Genomic DNA, 27,300 nt, shown 5'->3' with positions numbered 1-27,300 from the left:
AATTTTAAACCAGATTCAGTCCTCAGGTTTCCACAAAGGACAACAAACCCAAAAAGTAATGCCATGAGGGTCAGCAGGTCTTCCTATGGAATTGGAACCTGCTTAGAGACAGAAATCTTTCTGATTATTCATTTAACACTAGATCCACAACAGTGCTAGCTCTGTAGATGTGCGTTCAGCAATGGCCCTTAAAGGCAAAGACAAAAGAAATACCCTCACTCACACCTCATGCCACTTTTTTATATGTCAAGCAGAACTATCACACAAACCCCTTAGGTGACACGAAAAGAAACACAAGGCAGATAGAACAACTGCATAGGCTGTCTTGAACTCATATTCTTTTAAAAAGAAATTTTTTTTATTGTAAAAAAATAATGGTCTGCTCTTACAAAAACAAACAAAAACACACTATTAGCAGAAGACACCTGGCTAGCTATCTCCAAGTCACAGAGTGATAATGTTAGTCAGTTGACAAACACTGAGGTAACTTAGACTAGAATCTCATAAATTAACAAAAAAAGAGATGACAGAAACAACATAACACTAGTTTTAGAATTACCAGACTGCTTGCAAGAGACCAAATGAATCTTCCTAGGGTTTATGGACTCTTCTTAGCATTCCCTACTTTCTAGGAAATAACTACTATTAGCGTGCCTCCTTACTAAGCACATATCCTTACCTAATCACTTCACAAGGGGAATTAATTTTGCATATTGAAATCCTCCACATACCTGCTGCAATGCAGAGATGTCAAACACACCAATATTTTGAATTCCTTGGAGGAACACTGGAAGCTTTTCCATGACATGTTGGACTTTATTGAGAAGTGAACTGATGCTAGAAACCACATCCAGCAGCAGATTTAATACATTGCCTACCTCAGGGGGTATCTGGACCTTGGAGAAGAAGGAAAAAAAAAACACAACAGGAAATTCTAGTTAGAAAGAAATGTTAACCTTCCAATGAAGCATGCAAAATTATTCAGTCTTTTTCCAAAAATGATAATACAATGTTCCCACAAACCATGTTTAACAAAACTCCTTTTGATATAACTCCCCGGTTACTCTCAGATTAAGCTGAAGAGACGTTCTCTGTAATTTACTGTTGGATCTGGCTTATGACAAAACAGAAATTAATATTCAGAAAACATGTTTACAACTGCCAAGTTGAAGAGAGCTTTCCAACCCAAGATGCTAATGGGACCTGCAACATTCTGTCCTTTTAGAATTCAGTGAAAATAGAAACTTTTCCTTTACCACTTTAAAAATGTTCAGTGCAATAATTTCATACTTTAAAAATAATTTGTAACTTAAATTAAATTTAGAAACCACTTTTATTGCTTAATATGACCCCTACAGTAACTAACTTTCTTGCCACACTCTTCCTGTCTTTGAATTTTTCATGCCAAAAATAATTGTGTGCATTTTATTACCTACTTGACCTAAGTTCAATTGGCTGTTTGCTATTTCCACCATGCAAATTTGTCATTATGGATTTTCTCTCTGTTCCCTTTGCTTTTGGGGATTAGTTAGATGATATGATAATACAAATTGATTCATTGTTACCTGTCTATGCAAAATAATAAAACTAATATAATCTCATTATATAGTTTCAGCGCTCCCTCTGATTATCTATTTTATCCACCTTTGTCTTCCTACTATAATGTCTCTGCTTGATTTTCTCCTCAGCCTTACATAGTTAAGAGAAAAAAATTGAAAGACACCCATTAAAATAATCTTGTTTTGCTAAAAAATAGTGAACTTCCATTATAATTTAGGATGAGCTGACAACATTTTTTACTCTTTGCTAGAATTTGATTAGGTTTCTGTAGATCTCAGTAGAAACACTCATCAGAATAAGCACTGGCTTATTTTATTCTAATTTTTTTTCCCTAGGTTTGCAGATAATTCAGGAAGTAAAGTCTTTTCTTTCCCCTCAGGCATCTTTACCTACAGTGGGAAATTGTCTTATTTTTAAAATTCTTTACCTAATCTGCTTAACTGAGCATGCAGCAGCCAGAATAAAACATGAAACATCCAGAATACAATCAGAGTCCTATGGCTTTAGAACAAGCCATTCTTCCTCACAATGTTATAAGGATATTTCAGCTATTCATGATCAGATTTTATGTTCTGTCAATCAATTACCCCCAAAAGAACTGAACTAAATGTCTTCTAACTATCCATTCAATAATTCTGCTCTTACAGATAAAACCATTATCTCACTGAATATCCACACTAGATTACAGATTATCTATAGTTATACAGATAAGACAGTTTTGTGCTGCAGACATCCCCATCCACAGTGCTATGAATTCTTCCTAGAAAATAGTTTTGTCATTCTTGTGATGTGAGCACCTATGCTGGTTTTAGTTCAAATATTGTCAGATCAGCGTTCCACTCTTACAAATAATGAAGTGACTAATTGCATGAACTGCAAACTCTGCTAAAGATTATTAAAAATATGTCTTTGACCTCCTATGTTTTCTGCAAAGCTTTTGTAATTAACTCCTCAGTGATAATTTTCCTGAGGAAGCATCTATCAAATCCATTTTTCAACTGTTCTATTTGGGGAGCCAAACAAAGATAAAAGATACCATATGTCTTCTGTTTGCTTTCAAGGAGAAAGAACATCTGAAGAAAAAAACATAATTATTACCTGTATGTTTCACATTACCTTCCAAAAAAAACTTACCTTGTAAATGATGTGACGGACATTCAAATTTTGTATAATCAACACAAACATGGTATACAAGTCCAGTGCCGGTAAAGAGCATAATTCTTCCACTACCAGGGAAGTTCTATTGTTTTCAGGGAGCTTTAGCATTAGGCTAAGTAGTTCTTCATCACATCTTCCAGTTAAAGCTACCACAAAGGCACTGTAAAGAACCTATCACAATATATGTACATTAAAATTTTTTCTCTCTGAAATGCATCACCTTTTTTTATAGTCAATAAGGTGAAAATTTGTGTCACAGTAACATGATAATTTGCAGGCACCAACAGACCTGAAATAATAAACCATACAACTTCATATCAGATTGCTATGTTCCTACTTTATACTCCTTGTACATATAAAAAGATGAAGTATATTTGCTATAAGGATTTGCTTTCATTTTTCACAGGTCAATCATTCATTCCTGAGCATTCATACCATAAGCAGGCATATTTACATTGCTGAGTATACTCCTTCTAGCAGATATACACCTCTGCTGCAGAAACACCTGAAGATCAAAATCTAGGTGTGTGAATCACTAACATGAAACAATATGGTCCTTCCTTCTTACAAAGGACACACAAATTTAACACTTGGGGATGTCTATATGGCATAATGTCTGCTCTGAGCCAGCTCACATTTCTCAGTTAAACACTGCTTTAAAGTATTATTTAATAGCAGATAAAGGGCCTCAGCAGACCCTGGATGAGGCTATAATAAAGCATTCTTGGACAATGGTTTGAAGTGCTTGAAGCCCAGATATCTCAGGAGCTCTTAGCTACCCATTTTCAACAAGTCCAGAAAAACTGCAAGTTTTTTAGGAGCCTGTAGGAGCCACAGAACAGGAATCCATTGTACTGCTTAGGACAAAAGCTGCCTCTACCACCTCCACTGAATGCATCTCTTGCTGCTAACAGCACCCAATCAGGAAGAGGATCTTCAAGACAGTCAGGATATGCAGTTTAACTCTTTCATTCCTATGACCATTTTATTTTTCAACTTAATCATTAGACTTCTTGATTTTCAACCTGGAACAGAATTTTTCCTTTGTGATTCTACAAGGTTTTCTATGTATTTAAAGATTCACTTTTTTGTGGGTGCATTCAAGGAACAGAATGCCAACATAATTCTGTGGGCGGTGTAAGATGAAACTGATTTGGACTTCTTGCTGGGGAGGAAATTTGACTGTGATGCAATTGGAAATTAATTTCAAATGTGTGTCACATGTATATCACCATTTCAGTGATATACAGTTTTAACGCATTCTATGTTTTTTCCCCTAGGTTAAGTTCTTCTAAATTTCCTTGCAGCATTCTGAGTACCAGAGCTAATCCAAACTCCTACAATCAGTAAATGAACACTTATAGTCTTCAGGTTACAGGTTTTAAGTGATTTCAAATAATTTCATCACTTGACAATGAGCATGGCCAGCACAAAACATTGTGGCAGAAATTATGGGTAAATACAATAAGCACAAAAAATTCCCAGGGTTACTCTTACTGTTCCAGAGGAAAGCACAGTAGTAGTATATAATCACAGAAATATAGGGCTACAATGGGCCTATAGCTATCATTAGGTTATCAGACAGTGGCTTTATAGACAATAAACATAATAGGCATGCCTAAAATACAACTCTAGAAAGTACTTGTGCAGCTTTCATAATTAGTAAGAGACATGGGCCTTTAATGCTCCAGTTGGACTGGGGAGGATTTAAGCACTAAGCAAACAAAAAATTCTGCATCATTATCCAAATATGAGATGTGTGTATATATCTAAGCTCTGCATAAGACTGGCAAAAAGTAATGATGGAAAGTAATTTGACAATTCAGCCAATTAGCATTATTATTCCAAAGGATCAAAGGTGCACTGAAACCCATTTAACTGAATTGCTTTCAGATGATTTCTCTCATTACCATTTAGTGGTATCACAATAACAAGCTAACAATAAAGGCAGTCACACTGCCACAGAAGCAGAAGAACAAATCATCTATAAGTAGTTATGATGGTCTGAAATGCCTTTTTAATGCTGCACTTTTCACAAACAGAGCTTGCGGCAAGCGGAGCATCACTGACACCCAGTGGCTGCTTGACTGAGCTGATCAATTTTAACCAAATGCATCCCCAGCTCTTCAACAGTAACTCACAGCAGAGGGAACCTGTTAGGCAGCTGGCATTTCTCATTATTTTGACTGATCACTGGGATCACAGGAAAAAGCAATGGTAACACACAGCCTTTCCCACAGAAAACTTACTCAAAAGTCAACACCTCAAAGTGAAAGTAAAGAAATACAGTGGTAAGATAATGTAAAAACAGTGAGGAACAGACAAAGGAATTAAAAAAATATACACATAAGACAACTCCATACCACAAGGAGCAGAGGTGGTAAGATACAAAATGATATCTCTATAAACCCTCATCTTTTCTACAATACCAAGACAGCAAAGCTCCAATTCTGCATCAGCACAAGAGGGTAAAACATTGCTGAAAGTAATGAAGCAGTGGCATTAGAGGAATAGCACAACTGTAAATTGATCTCTTAATGCATCACAATATTACTTTAAAGTCCTAAAACTCCTAAAGTATTTCATGTGGAAATATAAGATTCCACACAAACAAAATGGCTTGTTTTGCTTCAGCTGGCACACCATGCTGTAGATTAACCCAGTAATTTGACACCTCTTTTTGATCTTTTACCTCTGAATGAGAGACACTGGCTTCCAAAAGGGTATTGACAGTTTCTTCAGAAATATTGACAGAAGAACCAATATCCAGCCTCAGCCGAGTAATATTCTGCACAAAATCTTTGACTTTCACAGCTGGAAGAGAAAGAAAATAGTACCAACAGCACCAAATTTATTAATTAGATTTCCTACAGATTGTATCCTTTCAATTCAATTCACTGTGCATGACAAAACTGCCTTATGTCAATAGTAGTAGTGTAGTAATAAATAGTATCCCTTTGAAGTTGGAAAAACAAAGAAACAGTTATTGTCCTACAAAATTACACTTATAGCAAAAGTGAAGAAAACTGGAACCCACCATTCACAAGATTAAAATTGTTGAGGAAAGCTGCTGCTGGGTTCTCCAACAATTGTAGCTCCAAATTTTCAGTCACCCTGGAATGATAGCCTTAATGTCACAAGGTATCAGAACCAAATCATTGGCATTTTGATGTATAAAGACAAACATGAACAGTGAAACAGGACTAAAAGAGGCAATAGGGTCCCACTGTGCTCTTTGTGCACACACTGTGCACACAGTCAGCACCTCTACAGACGCTCTCATGCAGTATTTACACGGTGCAGTGGTCATCATATTTCATGCCTAAATGAGGCTGCATATGTAGAGATACACATGTGCAACTCATATATATACATATGTAGAGATAGATTCCCATAAAGACTAAGGGCCCTAGCAAACAGCAGCTTACAGAAAAGGGCAGGTCGAGCAATATCTCACTTCCATGTTTCTCACTGAACACACAATTTTAAAACCTAGAGATACAAATCACTGCAGTTCAGGATGAAAAGAAATCTATCTAACTATAATTTAAATAATAAAGTGTATGCACACATTAAATATGGTTTTCTCTTCAAAACTGGATATGAGCCCATGGTGTTTAGGAACAGCCTCTAGGCTCAAGTTCTTTGGTATTATTACTGTAATTCACAGACACCATTCAAGCCTGTTTTGAAAACAATCCAGTGGTCAAACCAGTATAGCAACAATTATAACAATGTCTACTTCTAGCTGATTGCAAATTTGAAACACTCTGTAGTAGCAGCTTTACTTAAAATCTAATGGCTTTCCCCATGCAAATAACAATCAGAAGTTGTTTGGACTTCAATCCCATCAGTTTACAATCACTGTACTGTGTTTCTAACTCTTTGAACTGCTGAACTGATTTGCATGCTTAATATTTCACAAAAAGATAATCAGCTTTCGAGAAGAAAAGCCACATTAAAAGAGCTATAAATAAAAAAAATTTGGTATCAAAATTTTGACCCAACTTGAGTCAGAGGAAATTGAAAATTTTCTTAGTTGTGATCCAAAGCATTCAGCTGGTGGAGCAGCAAGATCTTCTGCAAGTTCTTTGCAAAAACATGGAAGGGTTTTTAGGAATATCCAGTTATTCTAAATTACTTAAATAATTTCTGTATTTTATCCACTGAATTTGAAGCTAAATGAATAAAGCTTAAAAAGACAGTATCGCTCCTGTAATCACTTAGTTTAGAACACAGACATATGCACAGAATAACGTCACTAATGATGAGGAACCATGGGGCACCAAAATGTGAAAGACTTTACATTTGCAGTCGTCTCTGGACATTCCCCAACATTAGCTGGCATTCACAGCTGTCACTGCTGGTATTCTGCAAAGCTCCCACAAAGCTCTCCAAATCATTGGAAAGTTTTTGGTTTATATATGCCATACTCTCACAATCTCCCTTGTTGAAAGTGGTCAAGTATCTTCCAGCATCCTGCAGAACACAGTGATCACATGGTTAGTAAATTCATGAAATTGTGTTACAGCTAGAAGTGGCAGCTCTCAGCAACTAGATGATTTGAAGCTTCAAATGAGAATTTGGGTAAGATAATATTCTCATAGTCATTGTATGATTAACTGAAACTGAAATAAATGTTTTCAAGAAGCAAGGAATTTTCAAATATCTGAGTTTTGGAAACAATCAGATTGGGAATTTGAACTAGCCTGTCAAGGATAGTCATCCACTAATAGAAATGCCAGCCTTTTAAAATTTGTTTCAAAATTAAATGAGTTGTTCTTTTTCCTTTTTTAATTTTAGTCTGACCATTTTATCTTTTTCCAAAAAACTTGTTTTGAACATCTGTTTTCATTCAACAAACCAAAATATCTGGATCCTCATATCCAAAGTTTTTCATGTATCATGCTCTGCATAGTATGCACCTCTATGTTTTCTCATGAATATTTACAATGTTAATTTTGCAAAGCTTTTAATATTTACAGTAGTAGGTCATAGAAAGGTGGTGACTACACAACGCATTTGGCCTGCAAAAGTCTGCTTTGAGTGATGCTACTTGTCACTTGTTTAACACATTGCTGTTCGTATCAGAAAAATGTCCAGGTAGACACAGCAGAAGAGCTATTTAATAAAGAGAAGACAGATTCTATACTAAAAAGCATGACTTTAGTATTTTTATCTGTGTACAGCACATTTGCCTGTGTACACATGTGTGCTATCCAAAGGCCTGCTTCCAGCTCTGGATGAGCCTCCATGTGACAAACATTACTCTCACCTGCTAGCAATTTCATGTTAAAGAAAAACAGACTGAACCCAACTGGTAATCATAACTGTTATTTTAGCCTTAATTATTCTGGCTAAGAAGTCTATTTGTTCTTACTTTAATTTCACAAATGTTCCTATGAAGATTTTAAAGTATAAATGTACTATAACTCATTAAATTAGCAGAATGATGGAATTTAAAGAAATTAAAAATGGGCTGCTGTCTGACATTGATTGACAATCCAGCTATCCTAGTTATTGGATTTCAAATAATTTAAAGTCATAATTTCGGCTTGTAAAGCTCACCAATGCTTATTTAAGAAATTTCTTCTGGGTATCTCTATCAGAATTATCAGAGCTATACCTGTTTAAACCTCGGGTTTGTATAGCCACTGTGGGGACTTGTCATTCAGACAGTGGGGAAAAAGGAAACTTTCATTAGTTTCTGAAGTTTAATGCATGCTGTAAAGTACACTTGTAGGTGAGGGAATCATTCAGACCTGATAGTGATCTTGAACCACAGCAATGCCTTCCAAGACAGCGAAGAGCAAGTGACTCATTAATCCGTCTTTACACTTTGTAATGGCACAGAAAATGCTGCTAAAGACAATGGGTTCTTCTGTAAGAGAAAATGTCCAGATTTAATCAGATAAAAAACCAACTTGAAATCAAATTTAAAGTTGGCCAACAAGTAAGGGAAAGAAAATTTGTTAAAAGGAAGGAATATTTGATGTGCTAAGGCACAGAGAAATATTTCTAACTAAATGTATGTATCATTTCAGAGGACAAGAAAGGCTAGTTTGATTCAATTTCAGTTACTCTTCTCCATTACATTTTTATGATCAGTAATGAGAGCATCCCTACCTGCTACAGAACCAGAGAAGACCATTTCCTTTTTGCTCTTCATGAGCAAGAGCTCATGACTGTGAGAAGCTGAGTATATTAACCACATCTACCTTTTCCCTGGGCAGGCTCCCCTGATGCTATTTCCCTCTAGGAACACCTGGGTGTTAGTAACTTTCAAACCCAAACTACAAGGGGAGGAAAACAGCATTACACAGGTATTTTCCATAGCTTGGGATAATGAACCCATATAGGGGGACAGTATTGTCTCCCTGGTCATCCATGGAGACTGTTTCTACCCAAGCTTGAAGCCACCATATCCTTGGAAAACGCCTCCTTCCTGCTGTCTGTAGTGGGTTTATACATGGGATAGTGGTGAAGGAATTTGACTTCACTGCTGCATTTTCATTCAGTATCAAGGCAATTTTTAGAACTATGTTTTTTTTTCCTTAAGTTTGTTTCTTAAGTCAAGTAGGAAGAATAATAAACATTAAACACTGCTTCTAAAACAAGCAAACCTTGATCATGCTCATAGAAGCAACACAATACTGTTCCTCAAATCAAACCAAATCAAGCAGTTTTCATTTTTTCTCATTAGGTTTCATAATATTTTCTGTAACAAATGAAACATTATGAAACATTCCCATAAACAGAGGATTGAATTGACAATGACAGAAATTTAGTTCCCTAATCTCAGTTCTCCCAATAAAAAGACTATTCATCAGAGGTCAAGCACAGAACACAGGTACCTGGCTACACAATTGCAGTATCAATTGCAGCACTACTGTTTTACTCTTTGGAACTACATCCCTCACAGGAGAGTGGAGAAGACAGTCAAAACTGGGTTGTAATCACATCTTACACTCTTTTGGAAATTAATTTGGCATAAGACATTACAGATTTCGTCCTTTGCCCTAGAAGGGCAGGTTAATGTCTCCTAATTGCTCTTTACAAACAATTTGGGGCATAGTTGGCTAAAATATGAGCTCTGAAAAGCACTGGCTTTTGTTTCCCAAAGAAATAATATGAATTTATACTCAGGTCAATATCTATATTGAAAGGTTTTAGCCTTTCTTAAATTCTTAAATTTAAACAACTTGGGAGCATACACATAAGGAATAAAACAAGGTAACACATTAAAATTTGAACAATTTGTTGAGGGTGAAGTTTTTCAGCTACAGGTAGCCAATTCACTGGTGTGACAAGGCCAGAAGTGAGAGAAGCTACTTCCTTTGAATACTTGCCCCATTTTTCCTTACTGTCAAATACACATTGCCCTGTGGCAAGTCTGGCTCATTAAAAAAAACCCCTGTGACCTGTCTAAGCTCACTAGCTGAGGAGGAGCAGCAAGGTCTCCTGCTTTCCCTGGGATTTTAAGTCTACATGAACACTCCAGAAAAGAATGTTTCCTTTGTGTGATCAGTATCGGATTTCTTCATGTGCCTCTGTTGGTTTAATTTCCAGGCATCAGTATGCTTGCTGTGCTTGGCATCGCCCAAATTACCTTATTTGTACAAAAGTTTGCTTAGAGTAAAGCCTTAACTGACAACACTAACACATGGGTCCCAGAGTCACTACTGTGGTAACCAACCTGAAAAGATTTTGAGAATATTCAAAATGGTAAATTGCAATTTCTGCAATAGTACGACACTCTCAGGGTATAAACGTTGCTGAAGAATGTTGCAGATTTTAGATGCTCTGTAGAAATATCAATAAGAAAACATTATTTTCATTCCAAGGGCACCACAGAAAAATTTCAAGTGACAATGCACAAATACAGTCTTCAATGAACCACACGAGGATTTCAGTTTATTAACAGTTATTACATTTGTTTGAACAATTTCAAAATCAGAATATAATACTTCCATGTTAAAAAACATACCCTAGGAGTGCTAGAAAACACCTTCCCAAGATAAGCAAAATCATAATGGCTTCAGAAGTACTGAGAGGCCACAGAATATGTTCACTTGATGGTAAAGAGCAGATAACCAGCATGTAGGGAAAATAAACCACTTTTCTAGTACTTGCTTTTGATATTTTTCAACAGATTAGGTTAATAATTGGCCCTGATGGACAATGGTTTAATGTATTTACATAAAATTAATCATAAAGCTCAAAATACCAGATCACAGCATCAACTTTACAATGCCATTTTTCAGCTGGTTTATGTCAGTAGGACCAGTAGCCCCACCAGCAAGACACCCTAGAGCTGTTTGGAGCAACCAACTTGTGTCTCATTCAATTTTGTTTAAATGCAGCAACTCTAGACCAGCAGTCTTTTTATAAAGTAAATCTGAAGCTGTTTCCTCTGCTTCTGAATTACATCTGATCTGTGTAATCAGGCAAATATGATTGTGGGCTCAAGATTCCTTCAGACACTGCATTTATTAAACTGAACAACTTAACTCAATAGCCATAAGACATCAACAAATTTAAGTTAAAGAAACTTTGTATAGCTGTATTTGGCTATAGAAAAAAAACTCCACTCACACCACAAAGAATTAGGCCCAAGCATTCTTTAACATTTAGCTCCAAAGGCAAAAATGGCTGTTGCCTGCCAATTAGTGGGGGCTCAGTATTCAGGCTTGCAAGGATTTTAAAACACAAGTATCTTCAAATAATTGTTTCTATAATAGCTCCAAAGAAACCAATTCAAGTATCAACACATATGAATAAACACATATTGCAAACATAAACTAAACACAATAATCTAGTCCATACAATGTGTTCTGACACCAATACAGCTGGTCTGAACAACATAAGTGGGAACAAATCTGAAATGAAACACTAATTAACTTAATAAAAGTTTTGATTGAGCTGTTCATAAACAGAGAGCCCTTCTGTCATTGTCAGCACACTTTCCAAAATGACTACATGTAAAACACTTACCTCAGTTCTGCCATTACATCCTTATGTAAATTCATTAGTAAGAGTTTTATTTTATTCCTGTCATGTTCTGCAGTGGACTGAAATATTACTTGCAAAATCTCTTCCATGATCTCCAGAGTTCTGCTTTGGGACAGAGTAGAAGTGTCTCTATACGGTGCATTATAAAAAAATGAATCAACGAAGTCAACTTTATGAAGCTCTGTATTGTTTGCACACAAAGCTTCTTCTACAACATCAAGATCAGCAATTATGTGAAGGAGGCTGTTTAGCAAGACTGAAAAAGCAGGGTGAGTATTATTCAATTTCTGTCTGCTAAAATGACTGTCCCCAAATAACATACCAGTATAGTCCTTCTTAGACTTATTTTGGAATAGCTCCAGAAAGGCAATAATATTTTTGACAGCCAACAGTAGGTCATTTGATGAACTTTCATTAGTTATAAGGAAAATTAGAGCATGCATCATTTTAGAATAATTTTTATCGTTACACTCACATAGAATGATATTCACAAGGTCTTGTAGATCTTCAAAATTTCTTGATATGGCATCTACAGATGATGTCTTAAACTGCTCTAGTAAGACATCAGGAGACATTGAAGAGGACTGTCCAGTGGCCAACTTTAGTAATTGAAACCTTTGATCTATCACCACAAGGAAGTGTCTAACACTAAAATTCACCAATAAATTTTCTACGCTTGTAACTACAGGAAACAAGAAGTTCTCAAAGTTGTCAGTTAGATTGATGTTCCCACTTAAAGATGATATTTTCATAAGCATTGCATGTGTCTGGTTTCCAACAGATGAGAGCGTCATTAAAGGCTGAATTGCAGAAAGAAAAGAAAGAACAGCTTCAGTATTCAGAAGTCTGGAAACTTCACTGGTCATATTCTTAACATTAGTAAGAACACTCTTAAGCGATGTTCTTGACTCTCTGTTCCAGCTTAGGCCATCATAAAGATTATCCAGCTGTTCAAGAAGTCTTTTGGCCATCTCCATTTCTGACACTGAAATGCTGCCCAGAGTTTCTACGATTTGTAAAGCCATTTGGCTCTTTGGTGTAGAAGAACAATTGATTGCATGTGTATTATTCACCTGCAGTGGCACAGCATAAAGGGATAGCTCATTCCAAAAATCTAGCAGCTCTTTGAGAACTGAGCTATTTATATGATGGAGCTCAGAAAACTTCAAAATTATAGAGTTCCATTCTTTAATCTGATGAAAAAAGCAAGTCAGATTACGAGTGATATCCATCTGAATGTCCTCCATAGAACAAGCAAAACTGTCATCCAAAGTGATGAGTTTAAGCTCCTTAATGACTTCCATGACAGCATTGTAATGCAAAGTAGAATTGGTGTGCAGCATGTCACAGGGTTTAAGAGTGGCATCATTCTGAGGTGTTGCTGTTGTGAGAGTCCAGCAGAATGCTGCAGAAAAACAACCAAAGGCCTCTTCAGGTTTATCAGAGATGTCTGCCAACATCTCCAGCAACGTTAGAAGATCTTCTACTTGGTTAGAGAACTCCTCATCAGTAAACATTGGCATTTTTTCTTCCTGAGTTAGTATGAAAGCATATATTTCAGCTAGTGCTTCTGTAACATTTCCATGAGCCAATCTTTCTGTAAGGCTGATGACATCAAAGAGGAGGTTGAACACATCTTCTGTATTGTAGAGCTCATCGTGTTCAAAAAGCTGTGTTATTTGGCGTACACCAGTCAGGTTCCAGTAACATGATATGTTCTCAAATGCATCCCACCAGTCTGTTAAGGTACCTAACCCAGAGTTCTCAAGGTTAAAAGGTTTGATATTTTTAAAGAAACTTTCTAGGTTCTCCTGGACCTGTTTGAATCTACTTATCAAAAACTCAACATCCATGTTTCTCATTATTTGCACCAAGGCAACCATATGATTTAGAAGCTCCTTTTCATCTCTTAATGGAATGTCGACAAAAGTAGGAGACTTGAATAGTTCAAGTGCCTTCCTTACCATTTCAATATTCAGACCTGCTGTTTCTATCAGTTTCTGAGGAAATGTCTTGTGTTCATTTTGCAAGTTTGAGTCAAGTTTTCTAATCATATATTGAAAGAACTCCATCAGCAAACTGATATTTTTCCCGTGCAAGAAAGGTTCAATCTCATTGTCCAAATGAGAGGTGCTGTTTTCTTGGAAGTCAAAAGTTTTATTTTTCAGAAGACTTTGGATTTCTGACAAGAGTTCCACTGATATAAGAGAAATGTGGTGAAAAGGATTAAGGAGCATTCTTGAAGTTCTGTTGAAACCACGGGTCGACTGACTAAAATGGGTCTCATTTGACATATACAATGAGCTCCCAACTAAATCACTAATAACGGTTTGTATTTGCTCTCCAGAATTATTTAAAAGTTTAAAAATAAATTCAAGCACATTTATGTCATGTTTGACATAAAGTTCGGGGAGAATAAATTTCAAAGTTTTTGCTATGATATTGAAATAAACACTTGCACAAACCACATCAGAACCACCTAAGGAACATTCAGGGAGTGTCAAATTAAAAACCAAATTAATGAAGTCCATCACATTCATTAGCTTAGCATCTGTCTCAGCATTTCCCAGAGACTGAAGAAGAAATAAAATATGTTTTGCACTGTCAAGGTGAGAAGGTGACTTGTTTTTTTCAGTGGGATTACTTAATCCATATATCCACGTGTTACAATCCTCTGCTTCATCCATCGTACTGTGAAAGTTTAGAAAGGAGTTAAGATGAGATGAAAAATTTGTTTGCAAGTTGCTTATGTCTTTCAGACTATTATCCAAAATTAATTTGGTAATATTCTGGAAAATGCTGATACAAGCCATATATTTGTCTCGAGGTACACTTTTTAAAAAAGCAGATGTGTCATTTATCTCAGTGAGAATAATTTCAAGTTCCTCTTGGGAGAGCTTAAGAATAGTAGAAAGGGAATTTTCAATGGAAAATACACCAGCACCCTTATCTTCTCCCACAGATGCTCCTGAGATGAAAGCATCAAGCCAAGAATTCAAAAACTCTTCATTAACAATCTTCAGTATAGATTTCTGCATTTTAGTTATCATAGCTCCTATTGTCTCTAAAACACTTTCTAAACTGCTATCTTTAAGCAAGTTTGTGACTTCAAATGCATTGTTAATTACTCTTTGAAAATTAACAAGGAAAGTCTCAAAATCTTTCAAGTCATTTAAATTGCCATGTTCCTGAAAAGCAGCTTTTAAAAACTTCATTGCTGCTCCTGTAGCTTCAACAATAGCCATAGCTGTATTATTGCACAGTTCATCTTGAGTTACATTTAAAAGGTTTTCAGAGAGATATGCCAAATCATCTCTTAGGCAGACAAAAAAGGTTGAATTCAAACTTAAGATTTCTGATGCTTCTTCAAAAATCTCTGTCCATGCCTGAAGCCATGCAAAAGTGCAGTGCAAAGCAGAAGGCACACTTACCTCATCTCCCAAGTTTGTTACATCAGACAGGATACTGTCCAATGGAAGCAGAATTAAGTCATAAACCTCTACTGAATACTCTTCTGAACTTACGTTTGCTAGATAGAAATCAATGCACCCATTATTTCCCAGGCATTCTGGAGGGAGATCAAGAAAGTCTTCCAAATAACATAAGAGAGCTGTTTGGAACTCGTCATCTATAAATAAAGTTTTAAGGCTGCTCAGAATGTCATAAACAACTTGTATATCTTTTTTTCCATTCTGTGCAAGAAACTGTGCTTGAAACTCTGTATAGTTGTAAATTAATAGTAATTTTTCACAGAGAGACTTACTGGTGAGATTCCAGAGCAGATCAAAAGTTTCAAACAGAAAATCAAAAACTAGTTCCTTATTTTGCAAATCATGCCATACTTGAGAAGATGACATACTTTTTGAAGCCTCATAAAGAAGTTTTAACAGAGTGTTATTGCTCTTAATATTTAAAACCAGATCATCATTCTGGTACAGAGAGAAAATTTTTGGAACAAGTGAGGCCACAATAGTACTGTTTAATTTTTGGATATTTTTGAGGAAATCATGCACAATTTCTCCTAATTCTTGTACCTTATACATAAAATTTGGATTGGAGAGCAATAAAGAAGAAGTATTACTCACTCCAGGAATTGTGCTAAATGAGACATTGACACGATCACCAGACAATGATCCAACTTCATAGAGATTTCTTTGGAATTGTTCACTAAAATGTTTTAAATTGTCCAAAGCAGTAATATTTAACTCTGGCCAATCACTCAGGATCTTTTTGAGCAACACCATACTTCTGTTATAGATTTTATTTTCTGTAATGGAAGATAAAATTCTAGATAGGGTCTCAATTACCTCTCCCTCTTCTACTTGACTCAAGAGAGAAAGCCTAGAATCTAGTTCATGGAATACGATTTCCACTATACGCCAGAAAAGTTCTGCCCTCTTTTTTGTCCAGATGCTCTGAAGAGGTTGGAAATTTTTTTGTAGGTCATTATGGAGTTCAGAAACCGCAAGTGAGAAATTGGTGGCAGATTCATCCCCCTCAGCAAAATTTTTTATCCATATAATTGCATTATTCAAGGCATTTTCAATTAGAGACTTATTTGAAGAAACTGCAAAATCAAACATTATCATTCTTTCTAGGACTTCTACAAGGTGAAAAAGATGATCCATTTTGTTTTCATCAGAAACCTTCAAGTTTTCTTCTGTCTTCAAAAACTCTTTGAAAGACGTCAAAATCCTGAAAAATTAATCAATCGTAAGGTTTTTTTTTGTTAGTTACCTAGCAGGCAGCCAAGAATTTTTAACTATATATTATTTAAATTTTAGAATCTAGGTTTATTTACTTAATTCAAGGAAATTACAAATATAATTTGAATAGCAGTCACAAATTAATCACCACAAAATCTGAATTAGCAAAACTTGACAATTGTTTTGGGTTTCAAAAAATGTTAAAAAAAAAATCTCTACTGGAAAGTCACAACCTCATTCAAATCAAAACCCGAATGTAGACAGTAGTGAAAAAATTGTGCATTTATCAGTACTTATAATCGAACTTGCAAGCTACAAGGAGTCCAACACCTTTGAGTACATCACATTTTCAGCTGCTGAAAAGAACAAAGATTTCATGTTCCACAGACTAATTATTTTACAGAAATGAATGTATCAATAAAATAGATCAAAACATCTAATTTTTCATGAATTGTAAAGAATTTTTTGTTTTCTTATAATTATTGAAACTTAAAACATTCCAGTTGACTGCCTGGTAGCTGAACACTGCTATTTTAATATCTACAAAAAACATGAAATCACAGTGAAAATTGGAATGCACCCACTAGTGTTTCTATTGTGTCAGTATTACTTATCAAAAGAAAAAACAACTACTAGCTCTGTAAGATTTGTCAAGAGGAGGTGCATGGAAAAAAGTCTTTGAATGTAGAAGCCTCAAGCTTAAAATATCTTCTCCTTAAAAATATTTTCCTTCTCTCCAGACTCTGTAATCAACAGAGGTAGAGCACAAAAACACTGTGCACTGCAAACAAAAGAATAAAACTGCTAAAAAAAATACTTTGTTGTTGCTTACAACTGCAGCAGCACAGCAGTTTCCTTTCCTAAATTAGAACCAAATTTCAAAACATCCTACTAAATTTTTAAACAATTTGACTGCAATCTCTCTCTTACTAGTTGATAATGGAATCACTCTCTTACTAGCTGACAAGAAATTACAAGTAATGAGAAACTGAGGCCAATATTATATCTCCTGGAAGTGATGCAAGTCATCCAATGTGCCATTAGAAAGAGGGAATTATCAGTTCCTGTGCTCTGCCATAGACCTTTCTTGAGGCTCTGCCAACTCTGACAAACATTAACTCCCTTTATGTACAGCTTAACTCCTCTGCAGAACCTTCCAGAGCAGGAATATTTGAACAGCTTGACAAAACATATCATTCTTAATAAGTCCAGGGCTTACAGCCAAATCTTCACATAAAGTGTTTACATTTGCATTAAGTCATGAACCAAACAGAGAACTTGAAATTGTAATGAAAGCTCAAAAACATCAAAAGAAATCACAGACTCAGAGTGCCCTAGATGAGATGGCAAATTTCATATGTACAACTAATTCTACGTGTTTAAAATTCTGTTTTCCATAGGCTGTAGCTGTCGATGAAGGCATCTGTTACAAGATCTCCTGCACAACTGAGCTGACCTCTACAACAAAAATTCTAAATATTTCACATGCACTGGACTTGCTATACATGAGAAATATCAGTGAGTCACACCAACTACTTGTGGGAATTCAACTTTGTTTGCAGAACAATATAACGGATTCATGTCCTAGTTCAAAATGCCAATTATCCACAGCTGCTGATTCCTATGAGTCCTGATCATGTAGTAGTCATGTCCTCTGCTGAACCTGTAGGAAGCTATATTCTGAAGCATGAACTTAATTTCTTTTCTAGAATATATAAGCATCAGCACAATTATTTGACTGTATACAAGGTTTTGAACTACAGAATAAAAAGAAAATCGCAAAACAGACAAAACCAGAAATCAATTAAATGCAAAGTAAGACCAATATTCAGGTTGATCTAATTTTGTAAGACAAGTTTCAGAAAGAGAAGTATAACTTACCAATGAGATGGAACATATCCTTCTGAAAAATAGGCATTCGCCTTCTCATCCCATTGCTGGATCAGGGTATTTATCTCTGAAAAAAGTTTCCTGTCTTCCCTGTCATCTAAAAATTGAGACATTAAATTAGCCACGATTCTTCTAAGTTCCAAAAGGAAATTTTGAGAGAGACTGCTGCTGTCGAGCCATTGCTCAAGTACCTAGTGGATTGAATGCAAAACAGAACATCTCATTAATCAAAGCTTTCTTACTTAGGCAGTACACAGAATTTGCATGTCGTTAAAAATTCACACAATCAACAATGATACCAAAATTTCTCCCTTACAACCTGTCTAGACTCTGAAATTACTGACGTGACAAAGGTTGACTTTCAATACAGTTTTGACTGGCATGCAAGTTGGCAATGTAACAGGCTACAGCACACAGACAGCTGACATTCTATGTGGTGCTGACCTTGCCTGCAGACCAAGGAAAGGAAAAAAGATGGACTGAGGCTGAAATCAACCAAAAGCTGACCTCCACAGCTGATTACTCAGGCTTCTTTTACCAAACTTCTGCCTACATTGCCAATATGATGGAAGATAGCAGCCTTAACATTTTTGGAGCCCCATAACACAGAGATGATGAAGCCTGTATGCTCCCAATGTAAAGTCCAGAAATAAGCATTAAAAGGCCTGGCCAAAGCTACTGACTGCTCTCCTTTTCTTCACCATTACCTTTCTTTTAAATGTCAAGTGAATATAACTGATTTACTCCAAGAGATATACTGAGATTTTATGTTCACCAAGATAACTCACAGTGGCCAGCAGCTTACATATCTCTGGTTCCCATAATAAGATCATCAACTCATGCTAAGAGTTTTAAAATCATGACTGAAATTATTACTGGGTTTTCCTACACAGAGATTAGTGCATTCGTTTTGGCAGTCACATTGAATTATTACCTCCTACCTCATACTTCATCATATAGCAGGGAAACCTCAAAGATCACATTTTTGAGGAAATACACAGGAAGATCTACATTTTTTCTTTACATAATATTGCAAACATCTCCAGACCAGCTTGATACATTATTCTTCTTTTTTAATGGATAAAAATATGATGTTTCAGTACAAAAACAAATACCGATGTTAAGGTAGCTAGGTGCTTTTCTTAGGAAACATCAGATATTTAATTCTTTTGTCCATGCAACTACATATATGTCATTACAGAGAAGGCATGGCAAGCTATTCTGACAGATGAGAATTTTAAGATGCTCTACTGGAGGTTTACTTTTATCTTGCTTCAGCCACCATTGCCAGAGACAATGAGGGGAAAAAATTAATTATATACCAGTGGAGGTGTCTAGTCAATTTTCAGTTTTGTTCAACATTCAGTCTCAGGTGGAACAGTAAACAGTCTCCTCTGACAGGTCTCTGCATTGTAGCATATCTCATCACATTCCCTATTACATTTCAAATCTGAATCTCCATTAATGAGAAAATCTGATTAAGTGGGCACATGATGATAGATTATACTTCCACTATAATGATTCTTTATAAGGATTATTTCATTTTATTAGCAAGAAAGTTCATTGAAACAATTTTATAGAGAACTTAGATTTTTTTTTTTTTTTAACTGAGTTACTGCTGACAACCTACATGCTAAAATTAGGAATTCAAACTATTAACTTATTAAAGTTACCCGTGCATAGAGTTTGAACTTGCTGACAGCATGAACAAGATACAGTTTGGCCTCATGCTGTGCAGAATTACAGCCCTCTCCATTATTCTCCTTGTTTGCTTCATCTTCTTGGACAAGAGCCAGAGCAGAGCACACAAACTGCTCCAGTGTCTCTCCTGTGGGAATCTGGCAAGGACACAAGAAATTGATGAGTATTTCAAGAGCATTGCTGAATGTTAGCTCTCCTATCAACTTACTTATCTAATGAAAATAAGAATAACACTTAGCCTTTTCAGCAAGAACAAAGCCCATCTAACCCAGCCTCTCATTCCCAGGCACATACTTCAAAGTACTCCACTAGCAGGTTGCTGTATAAAATACCAGTGGCCCCATTAGGGTGCTCATACAGCATGAGAATGATGAGACTTGTATATGCAAGGAATTTTCACCTTGTAGCTACACTAGTATTGCTACTTCTACAGTAATTTGCAGGCTGGTACTGAACTAATTTGACTATGATACAGCACCCTTATAGTAGAATAACTATATTGAAACAACTTCACAAGTACAAAAATTACTGATATAAAAAGCACTTAGTACAATGATGTATCTCAACCAGTGATTACATGCAGCAGAGCAGTTTTAAATTGAGGTTGGTGAGTTTCGAGAGAGTGGCCAAGACAACAGAATTTTTTCTTCATAGACTAATTTTTAAAATCTGTGATGAATGATTTAATATTCCCAAGCCAATAAATTGATATGAATAATTAAATATTCCCAAGCCTATAATTATTAAAGCTTACAGAAATAATGCCATACATTTTAATTCTGGTACTGCCTTTCTGAGATGCTTTGCATTCTTGCTCCTTTCAACATTGACTAGAGAATTCATAAAAAGTTTTGCTGGTGTTTTGACACCAAACAAAAAGGGGTGTTAGATACAGAATTGAAGTGCTCCAAACAAATATTATCCAGGCTTCCATATTTGCTTTCATAGTTTTTGATGGTCTTCAAAGTTCTAATACAAGCACAAAACATTGAGATACTAGTTTAAATAGTTACCAAGTGAGTTAGCCTGGGATTTCACAGTCAGCCACAGTTACCAAGCTGCAGTTGAATGCAGTTCATTTGGCCAAACAGGGCATCACTGATATTTCATCAAAAGGCCATTCAAAAGTCAAGGGTTTTTTTAATAATGTATCCATTTGTTTAAATCCGCTATTTTTACAATGAGCTCTTCTGGAGTATAACTCTAAACTGTACTGCTCTACAAAGAACAAACAGATTTCACATAAATACCAACATGTTCTATTAAAGAAACTGTGGACTTAAGCACAAATTCAAACGTTGTTTCCAGTTTTCTGCAGCCAAACCAGACCACCACAACAGACAACTTGGTCTAGAGGATAGGTTGCCCTATCTGAAGAAAGAGATTTTCTTCTAGATGTGATGCATCACAGGCTATTTGATTAAGAACCACTAAGACAACTCAGTCTAGTACATTCATATCAAGATTGCACAGCTGAGAAGAAAGGACTCTTGGTCTCCCTTAATTTACACACAGAAGAGACAGGCATTCTTTGTCCAGCAAATGAGATGACAAGTGCTGCCAGACAAGCTAATCCTGTCAGACTCAAATCAAGGATTTGGGTTTAAAAGCTTAGTGAAGCAATCCTCAAAAGTCTCTACTTGATTGGTTAATAAACACAGGACTCTGCCATACACAGTTGTTACTTCAGAGGAGCATTCATTATTGTATAAAACTGGACCTATCAATATCTTCATGTGCACAGATTTCAGCTAAAGCTAGTCTTTTATTTGATGGGAATGAAGCTAGGATATTTAACAACCTTGTAGCTGCTGCACAAAACTAAGACTCCGTAACACAAGAAAATACATTCAGGGTACAAATAAAAAAGAAATATTGAAGAGTTAGACACTGAAATTTTCAACTGATTTACCTCTGTTAATTGTGCTGTATAACTTAGCAGCTTCTCAACATGAGGGCCATCAAAACCAAACCTGGATTCAAGTTCTGCTTTCACAGCAAGCGGATTCCACAAAACATCCCCAAAAGAAAGATTGTATTGAAAACCTGAAAGAAAGGAAATCTTTTGTTTATGTAATTCATTCCTTTTGTTCATGTTGTTTCTTGGTGGTTCTCACTTGTTGTGATCCAAGTACCATGTTCCCAGCTTTTTTGAGGACAGCAGGATGCGTGCACTGGAACACAAATTTACCTAGGATAAAACCCATGATTGCACTAGTGGTAAGGTCAGTCAGTGTGATGGCATTTCAGCAGCTGATATGCTGATGGTGGGATGCCCCTCCACAGCAATTGCCAGCAAACTCAGCAGGGTGACATTCTGAACTGCACAGAGGCATGCAAGGTGTGTGTATTGACTGGATGTGAACCACTAGTGAGAGTGAGAGCAATGGGAAAATACCAGAAATTCCAGAGAAATCAAGTTCATCTTTTGTACAAGGGATCCAGCACATCAGCTTTGTCCTACATCAGCCTTCACTTTTGCAGGTGAAGTGGGATTTAGACTGCCTATTACTCTTAGCCTGACTTCCACACCAAGCAGACAGCTGCACCTATACATTGTGTGCTTCAGCTTGCCCATGAAACTTGCTCCTGACCTTTTCTTGTTTTCCTGGGGCCAGCCTACCTTCTCCAATAAAACTCATCTTCCATGGTGAAGCAGCAGATGGAGAAATGTAACCCCCCTTCAGCTGACAGCAGAATTTATGAGAACAGAAGAATGAAGCTTAAAGTAAACCAGTCATAATGCTTAACATGCATGTCCAAGAAAATTGCTGTCCTTCTATCAAATGGAAGAAATTGTCCCTTGCATTGGTTTAGTCTCTCTCTAAAATTCATTTCTAAACCATGATCATTCTAAACACTATGTATTAGACCAGTTTATCTGATGCTTTGTTTCTATCTGATAAACAAAGTATCAGATAAACTGGTCTAATATAGTATCTGTATTAGATATTATCTGATAGTTGCCAGAGTCTGATAAAATTTAATAATCAGTATCAGTATTTAAAAAGCAGATCAGTAGAGAAGTATGTTAGCAGTACAAAACTATAGTTTAGTCTCTGCACATCAAGAATGTAGCAGAAGGTCCAGCAGTTACTATCATATATTTCCAGAATGCTTATTAGGAAGTTCAAGGATAATCTGAAGCAAATTTCTTACCTTCTAAGCTCCTATCCTGTACTGATGCAGCAGTCAAATTCAGTGCCATTTTCACCGTTTCATAGAAACTTTGGCCCAGTGGCATCATAGCTAAATCCTTCAGTGATGCTAAGGTACTGAAAGTGGAAAATAAAACAAAAATCAAGCTCTCTATACACCAAAAAACCTGAAAGAACTTGCTGGAAAGAGACAACTTTCAAGCAACTGAATAATAAAATACTTTTTTTTACTGTTGAAAAACTGATGTTTTATGAAATTAGAGTTTAATTGAACAACTAAACAATTGAGGTTTTACAGTTAGAGTATCTCAAACACAAATTGAAATTTTACAGTTAGTGTATCAGTCAATTCCCATTAAGGAAATGTGTCCTGAGAGGACCAATGTCCTCTAAAAAAAAAAGGAAATAAATGTGGAAAAATAAGACCAAAGTACCACCAACATTCTCTGCTATCCTCACAACAAGGCAGAATCAACACAGAATACTTATATTTTACTTCCCACCAATTTAAATGAAAAAAATTTTAAAGCAACATAATACTTATTCTCACAAGAGATTAAGCAAAATGCATTACAGAATCCATTGATAAAAATATATCTATCGAAATTCTTACAAGTCTCTGTCACCTTAGCTGTGAAAAAAAAATTCTGTGTTAATGACACTGTAACTTACTACATAAAATTTATTTCAAATTTACCAGCTATTTCCAACCAAGTAATCACATTATGCAAATAAGAATCTCATTTTCCAGAGTAAGCCATCAGTTTACAACATTCATAAAAAGAAGGGAAAACAAACAAACAAACAACCCAAAAAGACCCTACCCCTACCATAAAACCCCAAAGCTGGTCAGATAGATGTGAAAAGTTTTGTTAAGTGCCTCTGAGAGACACAGCAAAACATGGTACAGACCTGAAAGTCAGAAATGTAAATTCAGAACCTTTCTACTGGCTTAATTCTTCCTTAGAAAGGACCACTAGAATGTAGCATAGTAATATGAAACTAGTCAAGAAACAAGCATTGGTTTTTGTGGTTTGCTTTCCAAATTGCATTAATGAGGGTAAATTTGGTCACTGAAGGGCACAGAAATCTTAAAAAACCCCAAGAAAATGAAAAGACCAAAACCCATAGGTAAACATCTGATTCTCCTATGTAGTTTTGCATGTTAGTAGCTCAGAGAACAAGGTGAAATAAGGTTACAAATTACTCAGGCATAAGGGAAAAATAATTAAATTTTAAAAATCAAGCACCAACATAGGTGTAATCCACATATTATAAGAGAAACTTGTTTCCCAGCTTGAAAAAAAGTTATGCCATCATATCCTTCTTCTCTGGGTGGACAGCTGTTTTTGTGGATTTTCTTTGATTTGGGTTTGTTTTTTAATTTAAAAAAAGTACAGTGGGATGATAAAGGATGGCAGAACAGCACAGTAATTTCTCATTCATTATCTCTGAGCTCCTGCTTCCCCACGGTCTAAGGCTGATGAGGTGCATGGCCAGTCTAGCGCAGGCACCCAGGTTCAGAGGGCTTCTCTTACTTTATGACTGTTTTTTTTTGACTACAGTGACAATTGCTCATCAACCTACTACAGCAAACTGCCTACCCTGGCAAACACATATCCATCTTTCACCTAATAATGACCTTATTTTACTGAAAATTCCTGCTGATATGTGTCTTGGTCTATGCTTTCATTCTATGTCTTCCTCTGAACCCAGCTGTCCTTTACCTGATTCAGAACAGTCTCTGGGGTGTTTTTCTTACTGTTTCATTTCTTGCAAGAGAGGACCTAAAGCTATTCTGACAGCAAGAGGCTGAGGAAACAAAATTGAGTAATTTTCCTGATACAGACCAAGAGCTACAGACACTCAGATCTGATTAAGATCAAAACTATTATTTTCTTATATTCATATGTATATGCTCTGTCTTTCAAAGATTCCCAAAATATATTACAAGTTTCAAAGTCATATTATGTGATGGGCTTTTCAGTCATTTCATAATTTCAGGTATTGCTAACATGGAGCTGCTTAACAAAGACTCCTAGGGCATCTCTGTTGAGTTTGGCAAAGATGCAAAACATAGTTACAAAGGAATCAGTCTGGGTGAAAATTCCTAACAAGTTTTATAAAAGCAAAATCTGGTAATGAGAAGAAAATTTTAGCCTCTTTACAATGTAAGGGATGCCTATTTTATTAAGTACACAGTGAAAAGAACAAGAATTCCAGAGAAAATTTTAAAACAGAGCACTTTCAAGAATGTGAAAGTACTTACTTTTGAATAAATTTTAGAAACTGTGTTATGGTAGCTAACTCATCTTCTGTATATAAGCTGTTCAGTTCAAGATGAGGGAGTGAATGCAGGAGGTTCCAGAAATATGGTTGCTTGTACAGATTTTCTGCTCTAGAAATAATCTTTTCTGCTTCATTCAAATCCATCTTTAGGTGGAAAAAAATAAAAATTACATGCAACACTTCCAATACCAGAATAAATAAAAAAAAAAGGTGCCTTTTATTTCCCTGACCCTCTTGAAGTTTAAAACATTCATAATATTTTTCTGAATGTGAAAACATACCTCTAGATTTGTCAATATATCACATTATTTTGGTGGTATTTTCAGCTCATGGAGGCTTTGTTTCTGATATGTCTCCCTGCTCTGATGGAGAAATGGAGCTGGAACTAAAGCCAAGGCATGTCATTCTGCTCAGAGGTGTAACCAAGGGAAGGATTATCTTGGAGCTCTCAAGCCCTGCAATGAATGGGACTGCCCAGGCCTTGCCAACCTTGCCTCACAGCTCTTTGCAAGGCTTGTAGGGGTCTCAAATAACAACTTAAAAGAATGGCTCTTTAAAGGTGACCTGCCTGGGATAAAACAACTTCTTTCACAGGACTACACAATATTTGCTACTCAAAATTAATGTCTCACTAGGGCTTTTTTGCACAATGGTGACATAAGCATACCTTATACAAAAAAGACTCTTGTGTATATACAAGCTCTGTTTTTAACAATGATCATCTACTGTCAAGTCTAATATTTTCTTAATGTTGAGAAATACATTCTTTCTATTCTATATTGCATTCCAGAAATGAAATTTCATATTGATATGGCTCCTTTCAATCAATGAGATCTTATGAGCAATTAAAATTGCCATCTAATTTCAAGTTATAAACAGGAAATCTAGGTTTCATGAAATAGCAGTAACAATCAATCAAATATGGAAAAAAATACATCTGATAGATGCACCTTTAAATTGCTTCTAATAAACAAACGCCCTTCAAATAGTTGTGGATTTTAGCTACTAACAATCTACACTTGTTCAAATAAGTAATCTAGAAACCATTGAACATATATCAAATTTACGAGACACCATTTTTTCCTTCAAACATTTTTTTTAAGATAGTCTACTTAAACTTGACAGAGTTTAAGTAACCATTATAATAAAGATCCTCAAATCCCAGAACTGTATTCTAGAAATAGACTGTAAAAATACTTACAGTAAGAAAAGCAGTGATGTTATGAAGCCCTGTAAAATTAAATATTTTCCTTTAAAAAGAAACATTATTAGCTTTAGAAGAATATATATTGTAAATAAGAGCAAGCAGTGCACAAAGGACATTTCTAGAAAAGTAAAAGCACATGAAGCAGCTAGTACCCAAAGAAAGTGGTCTATTTGATTTTCTGTGCTTCCCAATACTTTTACTGCAATCACAAAAACAATTTAAAAGACATTTCTTACTGTCAATTTTTTTTGAGGCAAAAGCATCATGCCAACACTACATGAATGTCCTTGCTACCAGAAGCCAGGCATGCAAACTGTGATTTCACCTAAATCTTTCTGCTTGAAAACTCAGACAGAGACACAGGGTAGTGGGAGGTGCTCAGTGACCCCTGGTACAGCAACAAGGCTGTGTAGCGTGGTAAATAGGTATGATTCGTGCTGACAAAATTGAAACAGTAATCAATATTGATACAGTAATTAATATTTGGAAATAATAAAACAGTTAAAAGGTGTAATGCCAAGAAAGAAAGGGAGAGGAGAGGTTCCACACCCCCCCCTTTTCCTGCAGATGGTCAAGGCAGGAAAATGCAAGAGATAACAGTTACTAAAAATTAACAGAA

General features: G+C 35.8%; 1 protein-coding gene across 1 annotated transcript in view; it reads right to left on the bottom strand.

Moving 5' to 3' along the window:
- Positions 1-27,300, bottom strand: part of ABCA13 (ATP binding cassette subfamily A member 13) — a 175,969-nt gene that overhangs the window by 126,802 nt on the left and 21,867 nt on the right. Inside the window, exons 6-19 of the mRNA XM_059479845.1 lie at positions 26,676-26,704; positions 25,455-25,618; positions 23,187-23,302; positions 21,940-22,073; positions 20,000-20,164; positions 18,318-18,517; positions 11,713-16,425; positions 10,415-10,521; positions 8,481-8,599; positions 7,025-7,197; positions 5,756-5,832; positions 5,411-5,532; positions 2,695-2,889; positions 732-896 (exon numbers count right to left, since the gene is read on the bottom strand). Of these exons, the coding sequence (XP_059335828.1) occupies positions 732-896; positions 2,695-2,889; positions 5,411-5,532; positions 5,756-5,832; positions 7,025-7,197; positions 8,481-8,599; positions 10,415-10,521; positions 11,713-16,425; positions 18,318-18,517; positions 20,000-20,164; positions 21,940-22,073; positions 23,187-23,302; positions 25,455-25,618; positions 26,676-26,704 (6,479 nt within the window). The remainder of the gene's footprint in view (positions 1-731; positions 897-2,694; positions 2,890-5,410; positions 5,533-5,755; positions 5,833-7,024; positions 7,198-8,480; positions 8,600-10,414; positions 10,522-11,712; positions 16,426-18,317; positions 18,518-19,999; positions 20,165-21,939; positions 22,074-23,186; positions 23,303-25,454; positions 25,619-26,675; positions 26,705-27,300) is intronic.

Source organism: Ammospiza nelsoni, chromosome 1 (assembly GCF_027579445.1).
Source record: "Ammospiza nelsoni isolate bAmmNel1 chromosome 1, bAmmNel1.pri, whole genome shotgun sequence".
In the NCBI taxonomy this organism is placed as follows: domain Eukaryota; kingdom Metazoa; phylum Chordata; class Aves; order Passeriformes; family Passerellidae; genus Ammospiza; species Ammospiza nelsoni.
Note: the sequence above shows the minus strand (reverse complement) of the source record. Positions and strands in the feature narration are given on the sequence as shown.